Raw genomic sequence first — 24,301 nt, 5'->3', positions numbered from 1 at the left:
CCAGCTGGAGGCTTGGGTAGTTGTTGGCAATGGAGGAAGCCAAGCTTCCCACCCAATCTGGCTGGCCATGGCCTCCACTCAAGACTACAAAGTTTCAATTATAGAAGATAAATAAATCCCAGATACCTGCTTTCAGCCATCCCTGGCCTCCGCTCCAGGAGGCACTGAAAAAAAAAGGGAAAAAAAAGGGGCTGGGAGTTTGGGTTGCTGGGGGCTGTGGGCAGCCTGCAAACAGTCATCAGCCCCTCACTAAGGCTGGCCAGGCACCCCAGTGGAATCCCCACCCTAATCTGGGACACCCTTCAGGGCAAACCAGCCAGCCCCCACCTGTGCACCAGGCCTCTATCTATGCTAAAAAAGAAGACCTTCTGGATGTTCTTCTGGACAAAGCCATGGTGGTAGGGCCAAGGTAGAGGCAGTTAGAGGCCAAGTGGGGAGGGCAGTTGTGGGTGCTCAGGTCCGGATGGGACAGCAGTTGTGGGTGATCAGGCTGGTGGGGTCAGGGCCATTGGGGGTAAGCAGATCAGCATGGGGGTGAGCAGGCCATCAGTAGGGGGTCAGTTGGAGGTGATCAGGACAGCATGGGGGGCTTTTGGGAGTGAACAGAGGAGGCAATTGGGGGTAAACGCAGTGGAATGGAAGGCAGTTGGGGGTGATCAGGTTGTTGGGGGGTTATTTAGGGGCAAGCAGTCCAAGTGCTTAGGGGAAAGCAGGCAGGCAGGCAGGAAGGTGAGCCGTTAGGAGCCAGCATTCCTGGATTGTGAGAGGGATGTCTTACTGCTGGTGTAAGCCTAATCCCTGTAAACCAGCAGTAGGACATCCTTTGAGGGGTCCCAGACTGGAGAAGGTGCAGGCCTGGCTGAGGAACAATGCCCCTCCTCCCTCTGTGCAAGATTTTCTGCACCAGGCCACTAGTGAAATATATTCACCTTTCATTAGCAGCAAAGATATAAGCAAATGATTAATGTTATAGCCAGAACCACTGAGTTTACTTCAGAAAATAAAAATGTATGTTAAGATATTGACTCAAAAAGTAATACACATATGTTTTATGCTTACTGATGTATAATTCTCTTTTTGTTACAAAGCATCCAATTGCCTAAAGCCTATTTTTTTTTAACACTATTCATGTAGATCTTGATTTGTGTAATATTTTTTGAGTTCTACATGTTATTTTTATTTTATTTGTTTATTTTTTTACAGAGAGGGAAGGAGGGGGAGAGGAGGAAAAGAAAAGGAGGGGGAAGGGAAGAAAGAGAGAGAGAGAAATAGAGAGAGAGAGAGAGAAATGGATAAGTTGTCTCCCTTATGAGCCCCCAACTTGGACTGGGAATTGAACTTGCAATCAGGGACTCGTCCTTTACTTGGAATTTAACCCAAAACACTTCAGTGCATAGGACATAGCTCTAACCACTAAGAAAAATCTGCTAGTTACAACTGAGACATTTTTAGATTTATTTATCAGAGTATTCTACCTGCTTAACATTCAAATTTGCACACATTGATTATTTGCTGTACTATATGAATAGTTAAGGAAGCTCTATAAATAAATAGATCAATTTTGCTCAATTACTACACTTTCAAAATGCCTCATAGAATGGTTATAAGCCTAGTATATTTATCATTAAATATACATTAGAAATAATATGTACAAAGCATGTGAAATTCCAAGATCATCACTAAAGACAAACTTAAGAATTCACAAATATTATCTGCAATGTATGCATAATAGTTATCATCTATATAATAAAAACGTAAGCGACCATATGACAGAACAACCAGAATGACCTGTTGCTATGAGGTGCACTGAGCACCAGGGAGTGGTGGTCAGAGCAGGGGCTGCCCCCTGGTGGTCAGTGCATTTCCACCGGGGGAGCAGGGCTCAGCCAGAAGCTGTGCTCCCAGCTGGTGAGTGCAGTGGTGGTGGTGGGAGCCTCTCCTGCCTCCATGAAAGTGCTAAGGAATGAGGACCTGAGCACTAATGAGCAGTGAACAGGCAGGTGGTGAGGAGGAATGATCCTGTGGGAGGGATTCTGACTATCTGCTTAGGCCTGCTTCCCACAGGCACACATCCCCCGAGGGGTCCCCGACTGTGAGAGGGTGCAGGCCAGGCTGAGGGCATCAACTCCCAGTGCATGGAATTTGTACACCGGGATTCTGGTATAAGAATAAATTAAATAAAAACATGTACAACACAGTAGTTTTTAAAATTAATTTATTTTATTTGAAGACTAGAGGCCCAGTTCACGAAATTTGTGCATGGGTGTGTGTGTGTGTGTGTGTGTGTGTGTGTGTGTGTGTGTATGTGTATGTGTGTGTCCCTCAGCTCAGCCTACACCCTCTCCAATCTGGGACCCCTTTAGGGATGTCCAACTGCCCATTTCGGCCCAATCCTGGTGGGCAGTTGGACATTCCTATCACAATCCAGGATGCTGGCTCCCAACCACTCACCTGCCTTCTGGCCTGATTGCCCCTAACTACCCTCCCCTGCCAGCCCATTCACCTCTACCTGCCCTCACCTGCCAGCCTGGTCGCCCCTAACTGTCCCCCCCCTGCAGGCCTAGTTACCCCCAACTGCCCTTCCCAACTAGCTCAGTCACCCCTAACTGCCCTTTCTTGCCAGCCTAGTCACCCCCAACTGCCATCCCCTGCAGGCCTCATCACCCCTAACTGCTCTCCCCTACTGTCCTGGTTTCCCTCCAACTGCCCTCTCCTGCATGCCCAGTCACCCTTAACTGCTCTCCCCTGCCATCCCGGTCGCCCCTAACTGCCCTCCCATGTCAGCCCAGTCACCCCTAAATATCTTCCCCTACAGGCCTGAGTTCCCCCTAACTGTCCTTCTCTGCAGGCTTGGTTGCCCCCAACTGCCCTCCTCTGCTGGCCTGGTCCCGTACAACTGCCCTTCCCTGCAGGCCTAATCACACCCAACTAGCCTACCTTTCAAGCCTGATCCCCCCCCCCCCCCCCAATTGCCCTCCCCGGCTGGCCTGATTTCCCACAACTGCCCTTCCATGCTGGCCATCTTGTGGTGGCCATCATGTATCCCCATGGGTACAGCCATCTTTGACCACATGGGGGTTACCATCTTGTGTGTTTCAGTGATGGTCGATTTGCATATTACATCTTTATTAGATAGGATGCTTTCTTGAGTTACTTCTATATAAGAATAAATTAAATCAAAACATGCACAACACAGTATTTTTTAATTAATTAATTTTATTTGAAGATGTTTCCTTAAGTTACTTCCATAGAAATCAAACTAGAATTACTTCATCTAATGATTTTTCTTGGGGAATCTGAAAAAGACAGAAAATGACCATATTAGTATTTTCTTGGCAGTATCATAATATCATTCCCTTATCCACTTAACTGATGAACATCTCTTTCCCTGTGTCCTTGTCCACAGCCTGTGACAGGAGAGCATGTGGTGGGATATCAGGAGCACCTCTTCCAATGGCCTGATGGGCAAAAACGCCCTGGGATGGGATGGGGCCCTGTGACCAGTCACTAATTCCCCATTTGTAATTTTCACAAATGGCTGACCTACAAGATTTGTGAGAATGTGTCCAAAACTACATATCAAAATAAGAATAGAAGATGTAATCCCTCAGATAATATTACAATTTACAAAAGACACAATGATTAACCCTCTTCTATGATTTAATGCCTGCTGTGATGTTTAATGTCATTAGAGGCCTTCTTCTTATAAACAGTTTTATAAGAAGTTACATGAGATTATCTTCCTTTTTTGAGCAAAGGGACTAATTTCTCTCAACTACACATTTATGACCATGAATAGGCACATGCCACATCGCTGACCATGTGTGTCCCTTAGAAGTGAAGGATAATCAGTGGACACAAGTCACCAACTATGTAGGTGTCTTTACAGACACCCTGTCCACTACTGAGGAATCTCATGAAAACCAAGACTGAAGTTGGACAACGAATTATACTCATTCTGAGCGTGGGTCTCCTTTTATATCCTTGACCCCTTCAGGGTTGGAGTGTAGCCTACCTTCACATTTTAGAAATAATGTTTTAATGTAACACAGCTACTCCCATTTCTTTTACATATTATTTGTGGCTGTTTTCATATTATAACAGCATATCTGAGTATTTTAAACAGAAACCATTTAGACCACAAAATTAAAAACATTTCCTCTAGTGCTTTTCTGAAAAGTTTGCCAACTCTGATATAGTGATAACATAATATTTTACTAAGCCAAATGTTATAAACATATTTTATGAGCTAATATAAGCATTAATGTTCCAGAAAAGACATATAACATACATATAAATGCAATTGTAATAAGTTTATGAGTTAACAAATGGGAAAAAAAAAAAACACCTATTTGTGTTTTTTATACTCACAAAGTTTTTTTTTTTTTTTTTTTTTTTTTTTTTTTTTACAGTGAATTCTATTGTAATCATGGTACCTACATTCACTTTATATTTAAAGAACTTGAATTTGATTTTTGTCTCATGCGGCTTGCTGTACTTCAAGGAATACAATTATACCCAGAGTGCCTTGGTATTTTCACTACAGAAATTCTTGATGAAATTTGGTGGCATTTCCCTGCATTTAAATTAAATAAGATGCTAGCAATTGATCATCAGATGACCTCTGAAATGATCTCAACAGGAAAGCCAGTTTTATTATTATGTGGTGTGGGTCAGTCTCCTCCATTTTATATCCGGACAGAGGGAAGGAGTATGTCTGAGTGAACTAGATGAAAAACTGTTTACTCATTGTGGTTATCCTCCTTATGCGATCAGAATCCCACATGAATACTTCACTCTGATTACTGGTCCACAGTTCACTCCCTGTAGGAGTGTCATTCTTACATGAGGTCTCACTGTGCACCAAGTCTAGGATATTTATTTCCAAGCAAATCTTACCTACTGAAATAGCTGGATGATAGCAGTAGGAATATCATGAGCATGTACAGATATACGCAACACTGAAAACTTGTCATCGGCTTTGTCCCAGAGTTTCTTTGAATCACCTTTCTGACTCCTAAGAACTTCTCTTTTTGCTGCAACCCAGGAAGAGAAAATTGTACAAGTTAAGGCTATTATATGAGAGAGCATCTAAATAAATATTTAACCTATGCTATTATCTGCTGTGTAAAGGTCTCTGGGGGCTAAATAATGATAAAAATGCTATGTAGTAAGTATGAATTGTTTTTTTAACCATAATGGAGCTTAATTTTTTCTTACATAATTTTAATCTGGTGGATAGTGTCATTTTGACCAGATTTGTCCCTAGCACTCACCATCTACACAATAGTTATTGGAATGAAAAGGGAGAGCACCCACTTCCTATTTATTGTGCTCCAATATCTATACACCCCAGTCAGACTCAGGATTTACTGAGTCTCAGAAGAAAAAATAACTCAGAGCTAATATGGTGAAATAAGGGAGTTCAAATGCTCATACAGGGAGATCCTAGTGATAGTAAAGCTAGTGGACTGTGCTTTCCATGGTTAAAAACCAGCTCTTTTGATAAAGCTTGCTTCCAGAATCAGAGTAGATGCCTCAACTGTTGTCTTCATAGCCCCTGGAGACACAATAGTAGTAATTGGGAAGGCTTAAGAAATGCCCATGTCTATAGCCATATCCATAGAGGCAGTAATTTCCTGGCAATGGTTTTGGGTATGGTCCAAGAAAACACCAGTTTTAGAAATTCTCCTGTGTTGTCTAATGGCAGCCAAGGTTGAGAATTCCTGCCTCAGAGTATAGATGCTGAGACAGAGAGATAGGTAAGGCTCCATGTGTAGCTTGTATTTTGAATGTCATTTATAATTTCTGAAGTGAGCAAGCTTGCTGTGAATTTATCAATTCCCCATAAGAAATCGCTTCAAGTATTACCCATCAGGGTGCTTATTTAGGAACTTGGCAAGAGCGGCCATGCCTGGCGTTTGCTTGGTCCGAGGGCTTCTGAGATGTCATCATTAGGAAATGTGAGGGGAAGCAAACAAAGGGTTGTATGAACACATGAGACATATGCCCAAAGTTCTAGATTCCTAGGTGTCAACTAAAAGGGAATTCCAACACCCCACTCATTTTCTATCACAAATACTCTAAATGAACATACTCCAGAGCCTAAAATTGGGAAACGAGGAATAATCCAACACATTGGGCATTTCTGGGATGTTAAAGAAACATTTGGTACTCTATAAATGATTTATTAAAAATCTATCATCTATCTATATCTATCTATCTATCTATCTATCTATCTATCTATCTATCTATCTATCTACCGATATATCATCTATGATCTATCTATCTCTATCTATCTATCTATCTATCTATCTATCTATCTATCTATCTATCTATCTATCTATCATGTATCTATCTCTATGTCTATATTTCTTTACCTGTATGTAATATAAACAGGGAATAATTTGCAGGTGTGTTTTGTCATTGGGAGTAAATATTCTTTAAAAAAAGTCTCCTTTAGAAGATTTCCCAAGAAGGATGATATCTCTATATTCAGTTATTTGCCATTTGAAGAAAGAAACTTTCTATGCTTGGATTTAGCAGTACAGTTAAAAACAAGTAATATGCTTTACCTTAAAATTCCTTTCACTTTATATTATGTCTTCTTTATTATTTTATTGTGTCTATTTCTATTTGATTATATATTTACAAGTAACTGCCACCAAGAAAAGGTAAAGTGTGTCAGAGCCAGTGACTATTTTATTACCACAAAGTCTTATTTCCTAATGCATGGGCCTGGTGTGTCCAACTAAATTCAATATTATCAGGAATTATCAATTGGCAACAAAGAAAATGAACCAAGAATGGTGATAATTTCAACTAACCATAATGTGCTAGATACACAGAATAAATTCCCAGTACCTCCATCGTTTTTCAATAAGGGACTCTGGGTAGTCTTTCGGAGAGTGATCATCCAAGAGGCTACTAATATCACTGGGGGAGACTCTATCCACATGTCTGACTTTCCTAAAACAAGGAAGACAGGTGAATTTTACAATGATATTTTGACTAAATGAGTATGAATGAACTTCATCAGATTATTATGAAGGGCACGCATGCAAACTCAAATCCAAAAGGAGATTGTCTAACAATTGAATAAATGATATTTTCTTGTCACTTATATAAAATTATACTCTATATTTGCAGACCGAAATTTGGCAAAATTAAAAGACTATCTTCTTTAGAGGTATATGTCAGTGTAAAATAACGCTTCTTGACAGAACCTATCAAACTAATTCTTTTCTGAGTCACATCTGTGAGTAAATTTATATTTAAATTTGTTTCTATTTCATTAATTTATTTTTGGTCCTTTGTTTTTCGACTTAGAATCAAAATATATACAAAGAAGAAACTATTCTGATATTAACACAAATTTTATAATTTCTTTTTCTGTTTCTTTGTAATTATTTTTGGAATCACTATCTCTTAACATAGCGGGGGCCTTAAGGGAATAGCAACCAAATGTTCTGCTTTAATGAGGAAGCTTACATTTTGTCTGCAGTTTGAGAGCTACTCTACCTGTACCTCAATGCTGCTGTTGACAAATTGCTCTGTGAATGAACAGCGTTTCTCATTAGGCATCTTTTCTTTACACAGACATGACACTTCCTCTAACCTGGAATAGTAAAGGTGAAAGTTTTCCTAGAATTGGTGCAATTTCTGATGTTGACATTTTGTGCCACAGAATGCATGTGAGTGGTTAGTACACCCTGGCTTGTTCCATGTTACAGCCTCAGCATGCAAGTCATGGACAGGGACCCAAGCTGCCATAAATGAGGCTGGATGAGGCCATGAGATGTGGAAACATGCAGTGTTACACTGCAGAAATGGCTTCATGGAAACCCCAAAATAAAACGTTTATATTTCAAAGTACATTTTCTTAAATACTACTCCTTAAAAATCAACCCGCCTGCCATTTTCAGATAATGCAATTTGCAACCTGTGAGGGTATCCTTTTAATAAAGCTTGATCAAGGTAATTTTGCCTTTCAAACAGTAGTTTATCACCCATGTATAATAAATTCTTTCTCACAATGTAACACATATTTTTACAATCATTTAAATAACTCCATCAAAATCTTGGGGAGTATCACCCACTTAAAAGAGATGGGTAGTAGAATGGACAATGGCTTCTCTGGTTTATGAGAGTATAAGGAGTAACATTTTGATTATCCCAGAAAGTGATGCCATTTTATAAGCTGCTTACTAAGCATTAGGGCTACTCAATACAAATTGATCAGGACATTAAGCTATAACATTGGATATATCTTCCCCTGGCAAAGTTAAATTTCACCTGAAGAAAGACTTCATTTGAAATAGAGATTAAAAAGAAAATTTAATACTCACTATGACAACTGTGAGCACATTTTCTATGTGGTAATTTGTAGTATAATTTGGCTGAAATATTCCACAACTACTTTTCCTTCACTAAGTCCTGAAACTCCAAAGATTCACTGTGTTTTGATGTATTTCTTTATATAGATCAAGTCCAAAGAATCACCCCATTGGTGAATAATCATACACATTCAATGAATTTGGTGGAGCCTTCTGGTTTTTAATCTTATGAATGCATACAATATCAAATAAGAGACGTTACAAAGGAATAATCCAGTTGACCTTATGTTAAAAATCTTGTATAGCATATCAATCTAATATTTCAAAAACGTCTATGTCATTTTAAAATTTGGGTTGTCCAAAATAACATTATGAACTTCTTCCGTTTAATTTAATTTTTATTTTTAAATTACAGTTAGACTTCTACACATACCATATGATTTCATTTAGATGTGCAATCTAAAGGAAAAAATGAAAGAACAAACAAAGTAGAACTGATTCATAGACACAGAGAACAGACTGATAGTGGGCATTGGGCACGAAATTCTCATTTCAGTGAAGACAGAAGGTTCAACTGTCTCAATTGAAAGGGAACTTACCTCAGCGCTTCCACTTCCAAAACAGGCAAGGCCCATGTTTGTGAAAAGAGCACGCTGAGAAGGATCAGAGGCAGGAGAAGCTGGAAATTCTTTTTTTTTTTAATTGACTATGGTGTCACATAATTGTCCTTATTCCCCCATTCCAATCTCAAACCCCTCCCTAGATATCCCCCCCCCCCAAACTCCCATTGTCCATGTCCAATGTCTAGGCCCATATGTATGCACACAAGTCCTTTGGTTGATCTCTTTCCCTTACCCCCATCCTTCCTTACTTTCCCTCTGAGGTTTGAGAGTCTGATCGATGGTTCTCTTTCTCTGGGTCTGTTTATGTTGTTCATTATTTCCTCTACATGTGTGAGATCATGTGATCCAAGAAATACCCTTGTATTGCAACAAGCCATAGTGGTTATGCTGAGAGGCAAATGAATCAGTCTGCAGTGGTTTCCATCTCTGTATCTCAGAAGGGAGAGAGGCACATTAGATTTCCCAACACAGTCCTCATCAGCCAGGTTCTCCTCCTCCTCCTCCTGGTCCTCCTCTTCCTCTCCTCCTCCTCCTCCTCCTCCTTGCCCTCTTCCTTCTCCTCCTCCTCCTCCTCCTTCTTTTTTTCCTTTTTCTCCTCCTCTCCTCCTCCTTCTCCTCCTGTTCCTCCTCCTCCTCCTCCTCCTCCTCCTCCTCCTCCTCCTCCTCCTCCTCCTCCTCCTTCTTTAATGGAGTGACATTTGTTCATAAGATGATATATGTATCAGGTGTACAATTCAACATCACATTGTCTGTATATTGCATTGTTTGCTAGGCACTCAAAGACTAGTCTCCTTCCATCACATATTTAACCCCCTTTACCCTCTACACCCCTCCAACTCCATTTGCCCTCTGGTAAACACCATCCTATTGTCTGCCTTTATGAGTTATTTTGTTTGTTTGTTTTCTTTGTTCATTTGTTGCTTTCTGTTTTATATGCCACATAGGCTATCCCAAAGAATGTATACACTCAGTTTGGATAATTATAAAGCCAGTGTTTATTCAAAATCATTTCATTTTCAAAATTGAGCTATCAGTTGTTAACTTGTGTACACATTTTTGGGGACAGCTGTATGAGCGAGATCAGATGGTTCTAGACTTCTGACATTTCATTTAACCTTTTACTGTGAGGTTCTAGTCATGTTGTCCCAAATGGCAATATTTCATCATTTATATCACATGTGTCAAACACAAGGCCCGCGGGCCAAATCCAGCCCGCCAGGCCTTGCAATGTGGCCCGCACCGCGCTGTCATCACTGCACTCCGCTGTCAGTTTATGACATTGTCAGTTTATGACTGTTCAGTAAACCATTCGGCCCGCGATTTAGGCTGGATTTTAGATTTTGGCCCCTTCTCTGATTGAGTTCGACACCCCTAATTTATATGGATGAGGAAAATTCCATTGTACTTATGTTCCACCATTTCTTTATCCCATCACCTGTCAACGGACATAGGGGTTGTTTCCATGTCTTCACCACAGTGAATAATAGTGTGATAAACAAAGAGGTACTCAAATCTTTACAAATAAGTGCTTTCATAATTTTCAGAATGATACATAGTAATTCTGAGTGAGAAGCAGACATTTCTGAAGGTCCATGAAGAATTTGGAAAATAATTTTCAACATATAAGTAAAGTTAAACTGCTCTATGATTCCTTTCTAATCAAGAGGATTTCTCTCTGACAGATGCTTGAATTAGAATCCCCTTCAACTGATGCTCACCCCTCCCCAGGCACACAGTCAGCCCAAGTATATACTGAATGCCATACTCTTACAGTCCTGGAATTAACCCTGGGGATCAGCTGCTTATAACTGAGTTGTGATATATAGGTTTAGTGTCTTGTCTAATAGTTTTAAAAGAAACATATCATTTATTCTCTATTTAGCTTTAGCATCTCACTTATATACAATTGGGGTATAATCTATTAATAATGTATTTATATATGTTTGTGTATTTGTATTTATATACTTATCTATATACACATTTAAATGTATATACCAAAATTGTTCTGTTTGTACACATTTTCAGCTTTTAATTGTAGATATTACTCAAACCTTATTTCTTTAATATCTGGATTTGAACAACTTAACTATATTAAGTGTAAATATTTAGTATAACTATATCATTAAATTGCATAACATCATTTAAATAATTTTGCCAGAAATAGAAAAATATATTAAAAAAAACTTGTGATTTTTACCTTTAATCCATATGTACATTGTATTCTAAGTATTTTTCGATAGAAGCCTGGTAGTACATGATATTTTTCTCTATCTGTCGATAAAAATTGAGGTATTTTGACTTAAAAAAGTGGAAATTCCATAGAGAATTCATCACTATAAATACAAATTCAAAATCTCAACAACAACAAAAAAATGTACCCACAGAACCCCTCAGTCCAAATATTTTTACAAGCTGAAAAAAAAGAATGCTTTTGAGTGCATAATTTTAAAAAACACCACTTATTCAAAGAGGAAGCAAGGAAATCACCTTTGAATCAAAGAATTCAGAAACTTTTTTCCCATGTGAGAAGCTGAGGCATTTTGATACCTGGTACTTGAGAGTCTTCTCTTTGACTCCACCAGTTCTGGCCTTTGGAGTTGAACTAGAACTTGGCTGTGGCTAAGGGTTGGGTATTATTGCCAGGAGCTGCTTTCCTCTACCTTAACCAGCAGTTCAAAGCCCACCATTTTATAGGCCCGTACTCAGGGCTGAGCCATCACAGAACTCTGAAAGAGGTCAGAGCAGCTCTCCCCCAGGGTGAGTAGGTCTGGGAGTTCTTACTTAATTGTATAATAATTATATGTGATTTATTAAAATTTATAGTGAGCGAGTTTAGGATGTGAAAAATCAAGAGGAAATGATCAGTCCTTTAGATAAAAACATGATCTAAAGTTTAATGTGAAATAGCTTAATCTTTATTTAGCAGCAAAGATATAAGTGAATGACTAATGTTATCGTCAGAACCACTGAGTTTACTTCAGACAATAAAAATTTATGTTAAGATATTGACTCAAAAAGCAATATACATGTTTTTAGGCTTATAAATGTATAATTCTCTTTTGTTAGAGCATCCAAATGCCTAAAGCCTACTTTATTTTATGCTATTCATGTAGATCCTGATTTGTGTAATCATTTTTGAGTTCTACATGTTATTTTTATTTTATTTGTTTATGTTTAGGATAGAATGAAAAAGAGAGGGAGAGAAAGGGAAAGAGAGATGAGAGAGAGAGAGAGAGAGAGAGAGAGAGAGAGAGAGAGAGAGAGAGAGAGAGAGAGAGAGATATGTTTTTTTTGTTTGTTTGTTTTTTTACCTCCAACTGGGACTGGGAATTGAACTTGCAACTTAAGTACCTATATTTATTTGGAATTAAATCCAAGACCTTTCAGTGTGTGGGCCATTGCTTTAACCACTGAGAAAATCCTGTTAGGGCTCTCTGACACATGTTTAGATTTATTTATCATTGTATTCTAACTGCTTAACATTCAAATATGCACACACTAATTATCTAATGTCTGAATAGTTAAGGAAGTTCCATAAATAAACAAATCAATTTTGCTCAATTACTACATTTCCAAAAGCCTCATAGAATTATAATTTGCCTCGTATTTTTATCATTAAATATTCTTCAGAAAGAACAAGTACACACGATATGAAATTCCAAGATTTTCACTAAAGACAAACTTAAGAATTCATAAATATTACCTGCAATGTAAGTATAATGGACACCATACAAGAATAAAATAAATCAAACCACACACAATATAGTATTTTATTTTTTAATTTATTTGAAGATGCTTTCTGAAGTTTTTTAGAAATCAAACTAGAATTACTTCATCTATTAATTTTTCTTGGAGAATCTGAAAAAGAAAGAATTGGTGTGTAAGCATATAAATATTTTCATTAGCAGCATCCTAATTTCATCTCCTTCTCCACTCATTAGATGAACATCTCTTTCCCTGTGCCCCTTTTCTCACAGGTGTGACAAGAGACATGTGGTAAGATATCAGGTGCGCATCTTCTTAAGGCCTGATGACAGAAAGATCCTGGGATTGGAAGGAGCCCTGTACCAGTCACTAATTCCCCATTTGTATTTTTCACAAATGGCTGACTCACAAGATTCCTTGTGAAAAATCATTTGTCCAAAACTACATATTATATAAAAAAAAAAAAGATTGGAAGATGTAATCTCATAGATAATCTTACAATTCACAAAGACAGTGATTAGCTCTCTTATTTGTTTTAGTGTCTGCTGTGTTGTATAATGTCATGGAGAGGTCTTCCAGAAACATTTTTTCAGGAAGCTGCATAGGATTACCTTTCTTTTTTGAGCAAAGGGACTCATTTCTCTGAACTATTCATCAATGCCCCTGAATGAGCATATGCCACACCCCCTCACCAGGCATGTCCCTTAGAAGGGAATGGTAGTCAGTGGACACAGTCACCAGTTGTGCAGGTGTCTTCACAGTCACCCTGCCCACTGCTGAGGACTCTCATGAAAACCAAGACTGAATTATACTCATTCTGAGCTTGGGTCTCCTTTAATCTCCTTGACCCCTTTTGGGTTGGAGTCTAGCCTACCTTCATGTTTTAGAAATAAAGTTTTATTGTAACCCAGATATTTCTATTGCTCTTCATATTATTTTTGGCTGATTTCATATTATAAGCATATTTGAGTGTCTTATACAGAAACCATATAGACTGCAAAACCAAAAATATTTCCTCTGCTGCCTTTAGAGAAAAATTTGCCAAGACTGACATAGTGATAACATAAAATTTTACTAAGCCAAATGTTATAAGCATATTTTATAAATTAATGTAAACATTAATGTTCTTGTAAAGAAATATAACTCACCTATACTAAACAATTGTGATAAGCTTATGAGTTAACCAAGGGAAAAAAGCTATTTGTGTTTTCTCTAATCAAACAGTCTTTTATAGTAAGTCCTATTGCAATCATAGTACCTATACTCACTTTGTAGTTAAAAGAACCTGAATTTGACTTTTGCTGCATGAAGCTTGCTACATTTTACAATTATACCCACAGTGCCTTGGTATTTTCACAATAGCAATCCTTGCTGAAATTTTGTGGCATTTCCCTGCACTTAAATATATGCTAGCAATTGATCATCAGACGAACACTTAAATCAATATGAGTAGCCTGACTTGATATCAGTAAGAAAGCCAGTTCTCTCTCTATGTGGTGAGGGTCAGTCTCCTCCATTTTATATCTGAACCGAGGGAAGGAATATGTCTGAGTAAAGTAGGAGATGAAAAAAATGTTTACTCATTGTGAAGCTTCTCCTTTATGCGATCAGAACCCTTCCTGAATACTTTGATGCCATTGACTGCTTCCCAGTTCACTACATGGAGGAGTGTCATTCTTACAGGAGTTCTCTCTGTGAATAAGTCGAGGATATTCCTTTCCAAGTGATTATTACCTACTGAAGTAGCTGGATGATGGCTGTAGGAATATGATAAGCATGCACAGATATACTCACCACTGAAAACTTGTCATCGGCTTTGTTCCAAAGAGTTTCTTTGAATCATATTTCTGACTCATAAACACTTCTCTTTTTACTGTAAATTAGGAAGAGAAAATTGTACATGTTAGGGCTCTTAGATGAGAGAGTATCTTAATAAATATGTAACCTATACTATTATATGTAAATTTCTCTGGGAGATAAATAATTATCTATAATGCTACATTTTAACCAGGAATTCTTTTTTAACTTTAAAGGAGCTTAATTTAGCTGCACAGAATAATAATCTAGTGGACAAAGTGTCATTTTGACTGTTCTCACCCAACCAGAATTGGCGCTAGTGCTCACCATCTACACTAGGGGTGTCGAACTCAATCAGAGAAGGGGCCAAAATCTAAAATCCAGCCTAAATCGCGGGCCGAATGGTTTACTGAACAGTCATAAACTGACAATGTTAACCAGAAATGTGAATTTAAAATGAGTGGAACAATCTTTTCCTTAACAGTGCTGTTAACCAACTCACATGCTATCAAGCAAAACAGTAATATTGGTATCAAGCAAAACAGTAATATTGGAATGTACCTAAAATGCTCATTGTTTTGTTTTCTGGCTAGATGTCTGACACCGTTTTCCCTGGATCAATGAGTCAATGTTCGGTTTTATTTCTTGGGCTGTAGCAACCCGCAAAACAGCATGGAGGTTGTCATCGGTAATGCGTGATCTGTGCTTGTTTTTGTTCAGATTCATTATTGAAAACATCTGTTCACAAAGATAGGTGCTCCCGAACATGGATAGAATACGGGCAGCATGAAGTCGGAGCTCTGTCATTGAGTCAGGGGGCAGTAGAGGGTAGAAGTCCTCAATTTCAACATCCTGAAACCTTGATTTCAGGCCACTGTCAGACTGAAGCTCGATTATCTCCATCTGAAGGTGATGGGGCACATTGTTGACATCAACTGTAAAAGGATTGGCAAAGATGTCAAAGCCTGAGTGCTGTGTTCTAAAGTCAGAGAAGCGCCGCTCAAATTCACTTAGTAAACGGCTAACTTTGGTAGCCAGCCGACTGCAAGGAAAAGTACCAGAAATAGTGGTTGAGATACTCAAACAAACGGGAAAGTGGGCAAGATTGTCCTGTTCCAGTTGGGACTTCCATAGTTGAAGTTTACGCTGGAATGCTGTGGTCATGTCAGACATCTTCGTGATGACTTGTTTGCGTCCCTGCAGCTTCAGATTCAGTTGGGCGAGATGCTCGCATATGTCACACCTCATAGCAAAATCACATAGCCAGGCGGGATCCGACAGTTCAGGCAAGGGCTTTCCTTTACTTTCCATGAAAAGAGCAATTTGTTCTCTGAGCTCAAAAAATCTTTTGAGGACTGCGCTCTTGCTCAGCCATCTTACTTCTGTGTGGTATGGCACGTCTCCATGCTCTGCACCCACCTCCTGTAAAAACTGCTGGAACTGGCGATGATTCAGGCCACGTGCCCGTATAAAGTTAATAGTTTTAATGACTGTGGTCATTATGTCATTCATGTCCAGAACTTTTCCACACATAGCCTCTTGGTGGATAATGCAATGATAAGTAATCAAGGGTGTGTGGCAGTGACTTTTTTGCATTCTATCCTTCATTAGTCCAACCAAGCCTTTCTTTTCTCTGCACATTGAAGGTGTGCCATCGGTAGTTAGCCCCACCAACTTTTCCCAGGGTAATTTAAAATTATTTATAGATTTCTCCACAGCCTCAAATATATCTCTACCAGTCGTCATCCCATGCATGGCAGCTACATCCAAAAGTTCCTCAGTGACAGAGAGGTCGGTCTTCGTAGCACATATAAAGATGGACAGCTGCGCTGTATCAGTGTTGTCTGTGCTTTCATCGATAGCAAGTGAAAAAGCGAGATAACTGCATGCCTGTTCTGCCAGCTGTGATGATAGATTTCCTGAGAGTTCTTGAACTCTATCTGCAATGGTGTTTCTTGACAAACTGACATTTTGAAAACTCTGTATCTGGTCTGGGCATACTTGCTCACACACTTTTAGCATGCATTGCTTCAAAAAGGCACCCTCTGAAAAACACCTTGAAGTACGGGCAATTTCTTCAGCCACTATAAAGCTTGCTTTCACTGCAGCATCATTTTTCGCTGTAGCCTTTGTAAACATTTGCTGCTGTGATTGTACAATAGTTTGCCTTTTAGTTCTTTAACAATTTTATGCTTTTCTTCCAAAGTATATTTGCCATACTTAACATTATGTTTGGTGTCAAAATGACGACGTATATTGTACTTTTTCATCACCGACACTGTCTCATAACACAATATACACACTGGTTTGCCCTCTCTAAGCACAAACATGTATTCATTTTCCCATTTGTCATTAAATTGTCTGCCTTCACCGTCAACTTTTCTTTTCCTGGACATTTTGGGATCAATATTGGCAGTAAAAGATGTAGTTTATTGGAAATCTGCGTTAGAAGGAAAAAGTTGAAAACTGCACAGGGATAGCTTGATTTGGCAGATGGAGTGGAGAAAAAAAAAGTCAGTCAATAAATGCCTGGCTGGGTACAGATAGCAGATTCTGTTGCGATTTTTATGCCTGCACTTTTTGCCAGGAACTGGCAGCTTCTGCTGTGTATTTTTTAGGCCCGCACACTCACTCTCTCCTCTGCTCTGCCACCTGCACACCCACATCGGATGCCAGACTATAGGTCACGCCTCCTGAATCTCGTGTGACTTGTTATCTATGCGCATGCGTAATAGATAGCAAGTACAGCGGCCAGGCGAGGCGCCGGCAGATCACAAGCCTCCTATGTCACTGCGCGTCATTGTGATGGAACGCAGCGGTGATGACAGTGCGGTGCGGGCCACATTGCAAAGCCTGGCGGGTCGGATTTGGCCCGCGGGCCTTGTGTTTGACATGTGTGATCTACACAATAGTTATTGGAATAAAAAGGGAGAGCACCCAATTCCTATGTATTGTGCTCCAATGTCTACACACCCCAGACAGACATGGGCTTTACTGAGTCTCAGAAAACAAAATAAGGCAGAGCTTAATTTAGTCAAATAAAGGAGTTCAAATGCTCATACAAGGAGATCCTAGTGATAGTACAATAAAGAGCTAGTGGACTGTGCTTTCTGTGCTTAAAAAACAGCTTTTTTGATAAAACTTGCTCCCAGATTCAGAGCAGATATGTCAACTGTGTTCTTTATTACTCCACGAGACACAATAGTAGTAACTGGGTAACACTTAAAAATACCCATGTCTAGAGCCATATCCATAGAAGCACTAAGTTCCTGGCAATGGTGTTGGGTAGGACCCAAGCATGGTATTTTAAAAATTCTGCTGTGTTGTCTAATGACAGCCAAGGTTGAGAATTCCTGCCTCAGAGTATAGATAGTGAGACAGAGAGATAGGTAAGGTTCCATGTGTAGCTTGTATTTTGAATGTCTTTTATCATTTTTGAATTGAACAAGCTTGCCATGTGTTTATTGATCCCCCTCAAGGAATCACTTCAAGTATTACCTTCCAGCTTCAATGCTTAGGACCTTGTTAATAGAGGTCAGGCATACCAAACATGGATCTTCAGTATCTTGACGTTTGCTTTGCCTTAGGTATTTTGAGAAGTCATCACTTAGAAATGTGAAGGGAAGAAAAGAAAGGGTTGTATGAACACATGAGATATATGCCCAAAGTTCTAGATTCCTAGGTGTCAGCTAAAAGGGAATTCCAACACCCCACTCATTTTCTATCACAAATACTCTAAATTAGGGGTGTCGAACTCAATCAGAGAAGGGGCCAAAATCTAAAATCCAGCCTAAATCGCGGGCCGAATGGTTTACTGAACAGTCATAAACTGACAATGTCATAAACTGACAGCGGAGTGCAGTGATGACAGCGCGGTGCCGGCCACATTGCAAGGCCTGGCGGGCTGGATTTGGCCCGCGGGCCTTGTGTTTGACACATGTGCTCTAAATTAACATACCCCAGAGCTTAAAATTGGGAAACAAGGAAAAATCCAACACATTGTGCATTTCTGGGATTTTAAAAAAATATTCAGTAGTAACTGAGGTAAGCATGCACAGATATACTCACCACTGAGGTAATGCTTTATTAAATATCTATCTATATATCTATCTATTTATCTATCTATCTAAATATCATCTATCTATCATCTATCAAGTATATAAATGCGGAACAATCTGCAAGTGTGTTCTGTCACTGGGAGAAAATATTCTTTAAAAAGAAATGCTTCTTGAGAAGTGTTTGTCCTGAAGGGTGCTATCTCTCTACGCAGCTATTGGCCATTTGAAGAAAGAACCTTCCTATGCTTGGTTTCAGCAGGACAGTTATAAACAAGTACTATGCTTTACCTTAAATTTTGTTTATATTATGTCTTCTTTATTTATTTTTTACTGTGTCTACTTCAATCTGATTATAGATTTACAAGTAACTGCCACCAAGAAAATGTAAGTGTGTCAGAGCCTGTGACTATTTTATAACCACAAAGTCTTATTTTCTAATGCATGGACCTGGTGTGTCCAACTAAATTCAGCATTATCAAGAATTACGTATTTGCAGCAAAGAAAAATGAACCATGAATGGTGATAATTTCAACTAACCATAATGTGCTGGATACACAGAATAAATTCCCATTACCTCGCTCGTTTTTCAATAAGGGACTCCAGGTAGTCTTTGAGAGAGTGATCATCCACGAAACTACTGTCATCCACCTGTCTGGCATTCCTAAAACAAGGAAGCCAGGATAGCCATTATTTTAAAAACGAATTTTATAATGTTATTTCGACGAAGTGAGTATGAACAAAATTCATCAGATTATTATGAAAGCCATCCCAAATGGCATTAATGCAAAAGGAGATTCTCTAACAATCTAATAAATGATATTTTTTGTCACCTGTATAACATTTTAGTCTAAATTTGGCAAAATTAACAAAGTATCTTTTTTAGAAGTATAAGTCAGTGTTAAGTAATGCTCCCTGACAGAACTTAAAAAAAACTATTTCTTCTCTGAGTCACATTGGTGGTTAAAAATATATTTAAATTCATTTCTATTTCATTCATTTAATTTTTGTCCTTTATTTTCCCCCCACTTGGAATCAAAATGTACACAGAGAAAAAAACTATCCTGATTTTAACACAAACTTTATTTTACCTCTGCTATCTTTTTTTGAATCAAAGCTTCTTAACATAGAGAAGACCGTAAGGGTCTAGCATCAAATTTTATTTTCTAATGAGGAACTTCTATTCTTTGTCTACAGTAGAGTTACTGTGTCCATACCTCAGTTCTGCTCTTGACAAATTGCTTTGTGAATGAACAGCTTTCCTCATTAGACATCCTTTCTTTACACAGACATGAGACTTTCTTTAACCTAGAATCCTAAAGTTTTATTTAAATTGGTGCAATTTCGGATGTTGACATTTTGTGCCACTGATTGCAGCTGAGGGATTAGTTCATCCTGGCTTTGTTCTATGTTGCAGCCTCTGCATGCGAAAGTGTACATGTGCACAAACTGCCATAAATGAGGCTGGATGGAGCCATGACACGTGGAAACATGCCGTGTTAAACTGTAGAAATAGCCTCATGGAAACACAAAAAGAGTACATTTGTATTTTTAAAATACTACTTTTTAAAAATGAACTTACCTGCCATTTTCAGCGAGTGCAATTTGCAACCAGTCAGAGTCTCTTTTTAATAAAGCCTGGTCAGGGTAATTTTGCTTTCAAATGGCATGTTTGTCATCCACGTATAATAAAATGATTTCACAGGATATAAAACGTCTGTTTTTTTAATCATTTGAAATAACACCCTTGAAATCTTGGGTAGTATCATCCATTTAAAAAATATGGTTAGCATAATTGACAATGGCTTGTATGGTTTATGAGAGTATAAGGAGAAAAAAATTGGATCCTATAAAGTTATGCCAATTTTAAGCTGCTTACCAAGAATAAGGGCTACACAGTTCAATTTGATCAGAATATTAAGTCATATCTACCTCATTGCTTATATCTTCCCTGGCAAAGTTAAATTTCACTGGAGGAAAGACTATAAAAAATAGAAACTTAAAAAATTTATAATATTCACTGTGACAACTGGGAGCACATTTTATATGTGCTAATTTGTAGTATAATTTGGCTGAATAATTTCACAACTACTTTTCTTTCTCTAAGTCCTAGAAGTCCACTTCAAATTTTCACCTTGGTGTGATATATTTCTCTAAATTGATCAGACCCAAAGAATTGCCCCATTTCTGAATAATACACTATTATTCAATGAATTTCACTAAAGGATGTTACAAAAGAATAATCAAGTTGACCTTATGTGAAAAATCTTATTTCGTGTATCAACCTAGTAGTTCAAAAAATTCTATGTCATTTTAAAATTTGGGTTGTCCAAAATAATATTAAGGAAATTCTTCCTTTTAATTTAATTTTTAAATTACAGTCAGACTGCCACACATACCACATGATTTCATTTACATGTGGAATGTAAAGGACAAATAAATAAGCAAAATAGAAGTGATGCATAGACACATAGAGCAGAGTGACAGTGGCCATAGAGGAGGAAATTCTCATTTAGCTTAAGTCAGAAGGTTCAACTGTCTCAATTGAAAGGGAACTTACCTCAGCGCTTCTTCTTCTGAAGCAGGCCAGGCCCATGTCTGTGAGAATAGCACACCGAGAAGGATCAGAGGCAGGAGGAGCTGGGTATTCCTTTTGGTTTCCATCTCTGTGCCTCCAAAGGGAGAGAGTCAGATCAGATTTCCAACCATAGACCTCACCAGCCAGGCCATTCTTTTTTTTTTTTTTTTTTTAATGGGGTGACATCAGTTAATAAGATCATATACTTTTAAGGTATACAATTCTACATTATATTATCTGTATATTGCATAGTTTGCTAGGCACTCAAAGACTAGTCTCCTTCCATCATCATATTTTTAACCCCCTCTATCCTTTAGACCTTCCCTCCAACTCCATTTGCCCTCTGGTAACCACCATCCTATTGTCTGCCTCTTTGAGTTTTTTTATTTGTTTGTACACTTGTTGCTTTCTGTTTTATATGCCACATAGGCTATCCCAAAGAATGTATACACACAGTTTGGATAATTATAAAGGCATTGTTTATCAAAATTCATTTCATTTTCAAAATTGAGCTGTCAAGTTGTTAAATTGTGTATACTTTTTTGGGGACACCCTGTATGAGTGAGATCAGATGGCTTTAGACTTCTGTCTGACATTTCACTTAGCCTTTTGCTGTCAGGATCTATCCTTGTTGCCCAATATGGCAATATTTCATTATTTATATGGCTGAGTAGTATTCCATTATGCATCTATACCTCTACTTCTTTATTCCATCATCTGTCAATGGACATATGGGTTGTTTCTATGTCTTAACCATAGTGAATAATAGTGCGTTAATCAAAGGGATAAACATATCTTTACAAATAATTGTTTTCATAATGTTCAGAATGATACTCAGTAATTCTGAGTATGTAGTGGACATTTCTGAAGGTCCTTGCAGAGTTTGGAAAATAATTTTCATCTTATTAGAAAAGTTCAACTGCTCTCTGACTCCTTTCTAATCAAGAGGATTTCTCTCTGGCAGGTGCACCTTGAATTAGAATCTCCTTCAACTGCTGCCCACCTCTCACCAGGCACATAGTCAGCCCAAGTATATACTGAATGCCATACTCTTACAGTCCTGGAATTAACCCTGGGGATCAGCTGCTTATAAAGGAGATGTGACATACAGATTTAGTATCTTGTCTAACAGTATTAAAAAAAACCCTATCATTTATTCTACATTTAGTTTTAGCAACTGACTTACATAAAATTGGGGTATCAAATATTTAATAATCTGTGTATGTATACATGTGTGTATGTATATTTATATAACTATACTTATCTATATGCATATTTAAATGTATATAAAGATTGTTCTGTATGTACATTTTTTCAGTTTTTAATTGTGGATATTATTCAAATCTTATATTTTTAATGCCTGGAGTTGAACAACTTAACTAAATTAAGTATAAAAATTAGTGTGTCAATGTCATTAAATTACATACCATCATTGAAATAATTTTGACAGAAAGAGAAAAAATATATTAAAAACAAAGCTTGTGATTTTTACCTTTAAACCACATATACATTATATTTTTAAGTAATATTTAGATAGAAACTTGGGAGTACATGGTATGCTTCTCTATCTGACTGTACAAATTGAGGCATTTTAATTTAAAGAGGAAATTATATATTTGCTAGGTTCCTAAACCCGACATAAGACATAGATAATTTATCACTATAAATACAAGTTCAAAAGCTCAAAAACAAAACAGAACAAAACAATGTACCCACGAGAACCCTTCAGTTAAAATATTTTTACAAGATAAAAACAAAAAAAGAACGCTCTTGAGTGCATAATTTCAAAAACACCACTAATCAGCCGAAACCGGTTTGGCTCAGTGGATAGAGCCATGGCCTGTAGACTGAAAGGTCCCAGGTTTGATTCCGGTCAAGAGCATGTACATTAGTTGCAGGCACATCCCTCGTGGGGTGTGCAGGAGGCAGCTGGTCAATATTTCTCTCTCATCGATGTTTCTAGCTCTCTATCCCTTTCCCTTCCTCTCTGTGGGAAATCAATAAAATATATTTAAAAAATAAAATAAAAAACACCACTAATCAAAGAGTAACCAGGGAAATCACCTTTGAATCAAAGAATTCAGAAACTTTGTTCACATGTGAGAAGCTGAGGCATTTTGATACTTACCTGGTACTTGAGAGTCTTCTCTTTGGCTTCACCAGTTCTGGCCTTTGGAGTTGAACTAGAACTTGGTTCTGGGTAACGGTTGGGTATTACTGCCAGGAGCTGCTTTCAGTCTACTTTGACCAGCAGCTCAAAGCCATCATTTTATAGGCCTGCACTCAGGGCTGAACCATCACAGCAGCTCTCCCACAGAGTGAGTAGGACTGGGAGTTCTTACTTAATTGCCATTATATCTGATTTATGAAAATCTATAGTGAGTGACTCATGATGCTAAAGATCAAGAGGAAATGTCCTGTTCTTTAGATAAAAAGAGTACTGAGCTTAATGTGAAATATTATAATCTTAGGAGCAAAGATAAAGTGAATGATTAATGTTGTAGCCAGAACCATTGAGTTTACTTCAGAAAATAAAAAATAAAAATTTATGTATAGGAATACATTAGAAATGCAACAAATATGTTTGTTATGCAATAAATGTATAATTCTCTTTTATTACAAAGGATCAATTCTTCTAAAACAATTTTATTTTTATGCTATCTTTGTAGACATTGATTTATGTAAATTTTTGAGATGTACTCATGTATATTTTTTCTTATTAATTAATTTGTTTATATAGAGTGAGGAAAGAAGAGGGAGAGACAGAGAGAGAAGTATTGATGTGAGAGAGACATAAGGATTAGCTGTCTCCCACACATGCTCAGATCCACCATGAATAGATCCCTCAAGGGAGGTACGTGCCCATGACCATCATGGAATCTACATCCCTGTAGTCCTCGGGCCTATGCTCTAACCACTGAGAGAAACCGGCTGGCGTGTTGCCGTCTATACTAATTTTGAAATCCTAGAGAAATCATTCTCCGTCATTTTATTGCAATTCCTTTATGTTGAAATTAATTCCAATGTAAACGTTTCAGAAAAGCTCCAGGCTAGGGCAGCATGCACAGTGTGGAAGAATGTGGTAGAACCACTGCGGTGTGACACTTCTATAGAATGCCATCCTTCCCAATGCCCTCTCTCACCCAATCTCAAATGATTAAGATCTAAGTTACCACAACTTTCACATTGAAAAAGTTAACTTTTATT

The 24,301-nt window shown here is 38.0% G+C and overlaps 1 protein-coding gene across 2 annotated transcripts; it reads right to left on the bottom strand.

The window, feature by feature from the left end:
• Nucleotides 1–3,228: 3,228 nt before the first annotated feature.
• On the bottom strand, nt 3,229–23,318 carry LOC311625658 (uncharacterized protein). 2 transcript variants are annotated; one of them, XM_084890202.1, is made up of 6 exons: nt 23,223–23,318; nt 21,077–21,182; nt 19,094–19,180; nt 17,960–18,067; nt 14,459–14,537; nt 3,269–3,296 (listed from the first exon to the last, which is right to left on the bottom strand). In XM_084890202.1, exons 2-5 carry the CDS (start codon nt 21,178–21,180, stop codon nt 14,504–14,506), a joined length of 333 nt encoding a protein of 110 aa, XP_084746328.1. In that variant the 5' UTR covers nt 21,181–21,182; nt 23,223–23,318; the 3' UTR covers nt 3,269–3,296; nt 14,459–14,503. The 2 variants fall into 2 exon arrangements, 1 of the variants encoding a protein (XP_084746328.1); XR_014795550.1 differs by lacking the exons at nt 14,459–14,537; nt 17,960–18,067; nt 19,094–19,180; nt 21,077–21,182; nt 23,223–23,318 and adding an exon at nt 6,865–6,964 and having other exon boundaries at nt 3,229–3,296.
• Between the last annotated feature and the right edge of the window lie 983 nt (nt 23,319–24,301).

This window comes from Pipistrellus hanaki (assembly GCF_964339955.1).
Source record: "Pipistrellus hanaki genome assembly, chromosome: 7".
In the NCBI taxonomy this organism is placed as follows: Eukaryota; Metazoa; Chordata; class Mammalia; order Chiroptera; family Vespertilionidae; genus Pipistrellus; species Pipistrellus hanaki.
Note: the sequence above shows the minus strand (reverse complement) of the source record. Positions and strands in the feature narration are given on the sequence as shown.

Excerpts from the sequence above, each read along its gene's own strand:
- LOC311625658 (XM_084890202.1), bottom strand. The coding sequence starts at position 21,180 with ATGGAAACCAAAAGGAATACCCAGCTCCTCCTGCCTCTGATCCTTCTC. Across the intron at positions 19,181-21,076 it reads TCAGAAGAAGAAGCGCTGAG|GAATGCCAGACAGGTGGATG; the intron begins GTAAGTTCCCTT and ends TCCTTGTTTTAG. Across the intron at positions 18,068-19,093 it reads CTTATTGAAAAACGAGCGAG|TGATGACTTCTCAAAATACC; the intron begins GTAATGGGAATT and ends CACATTTCTAAG.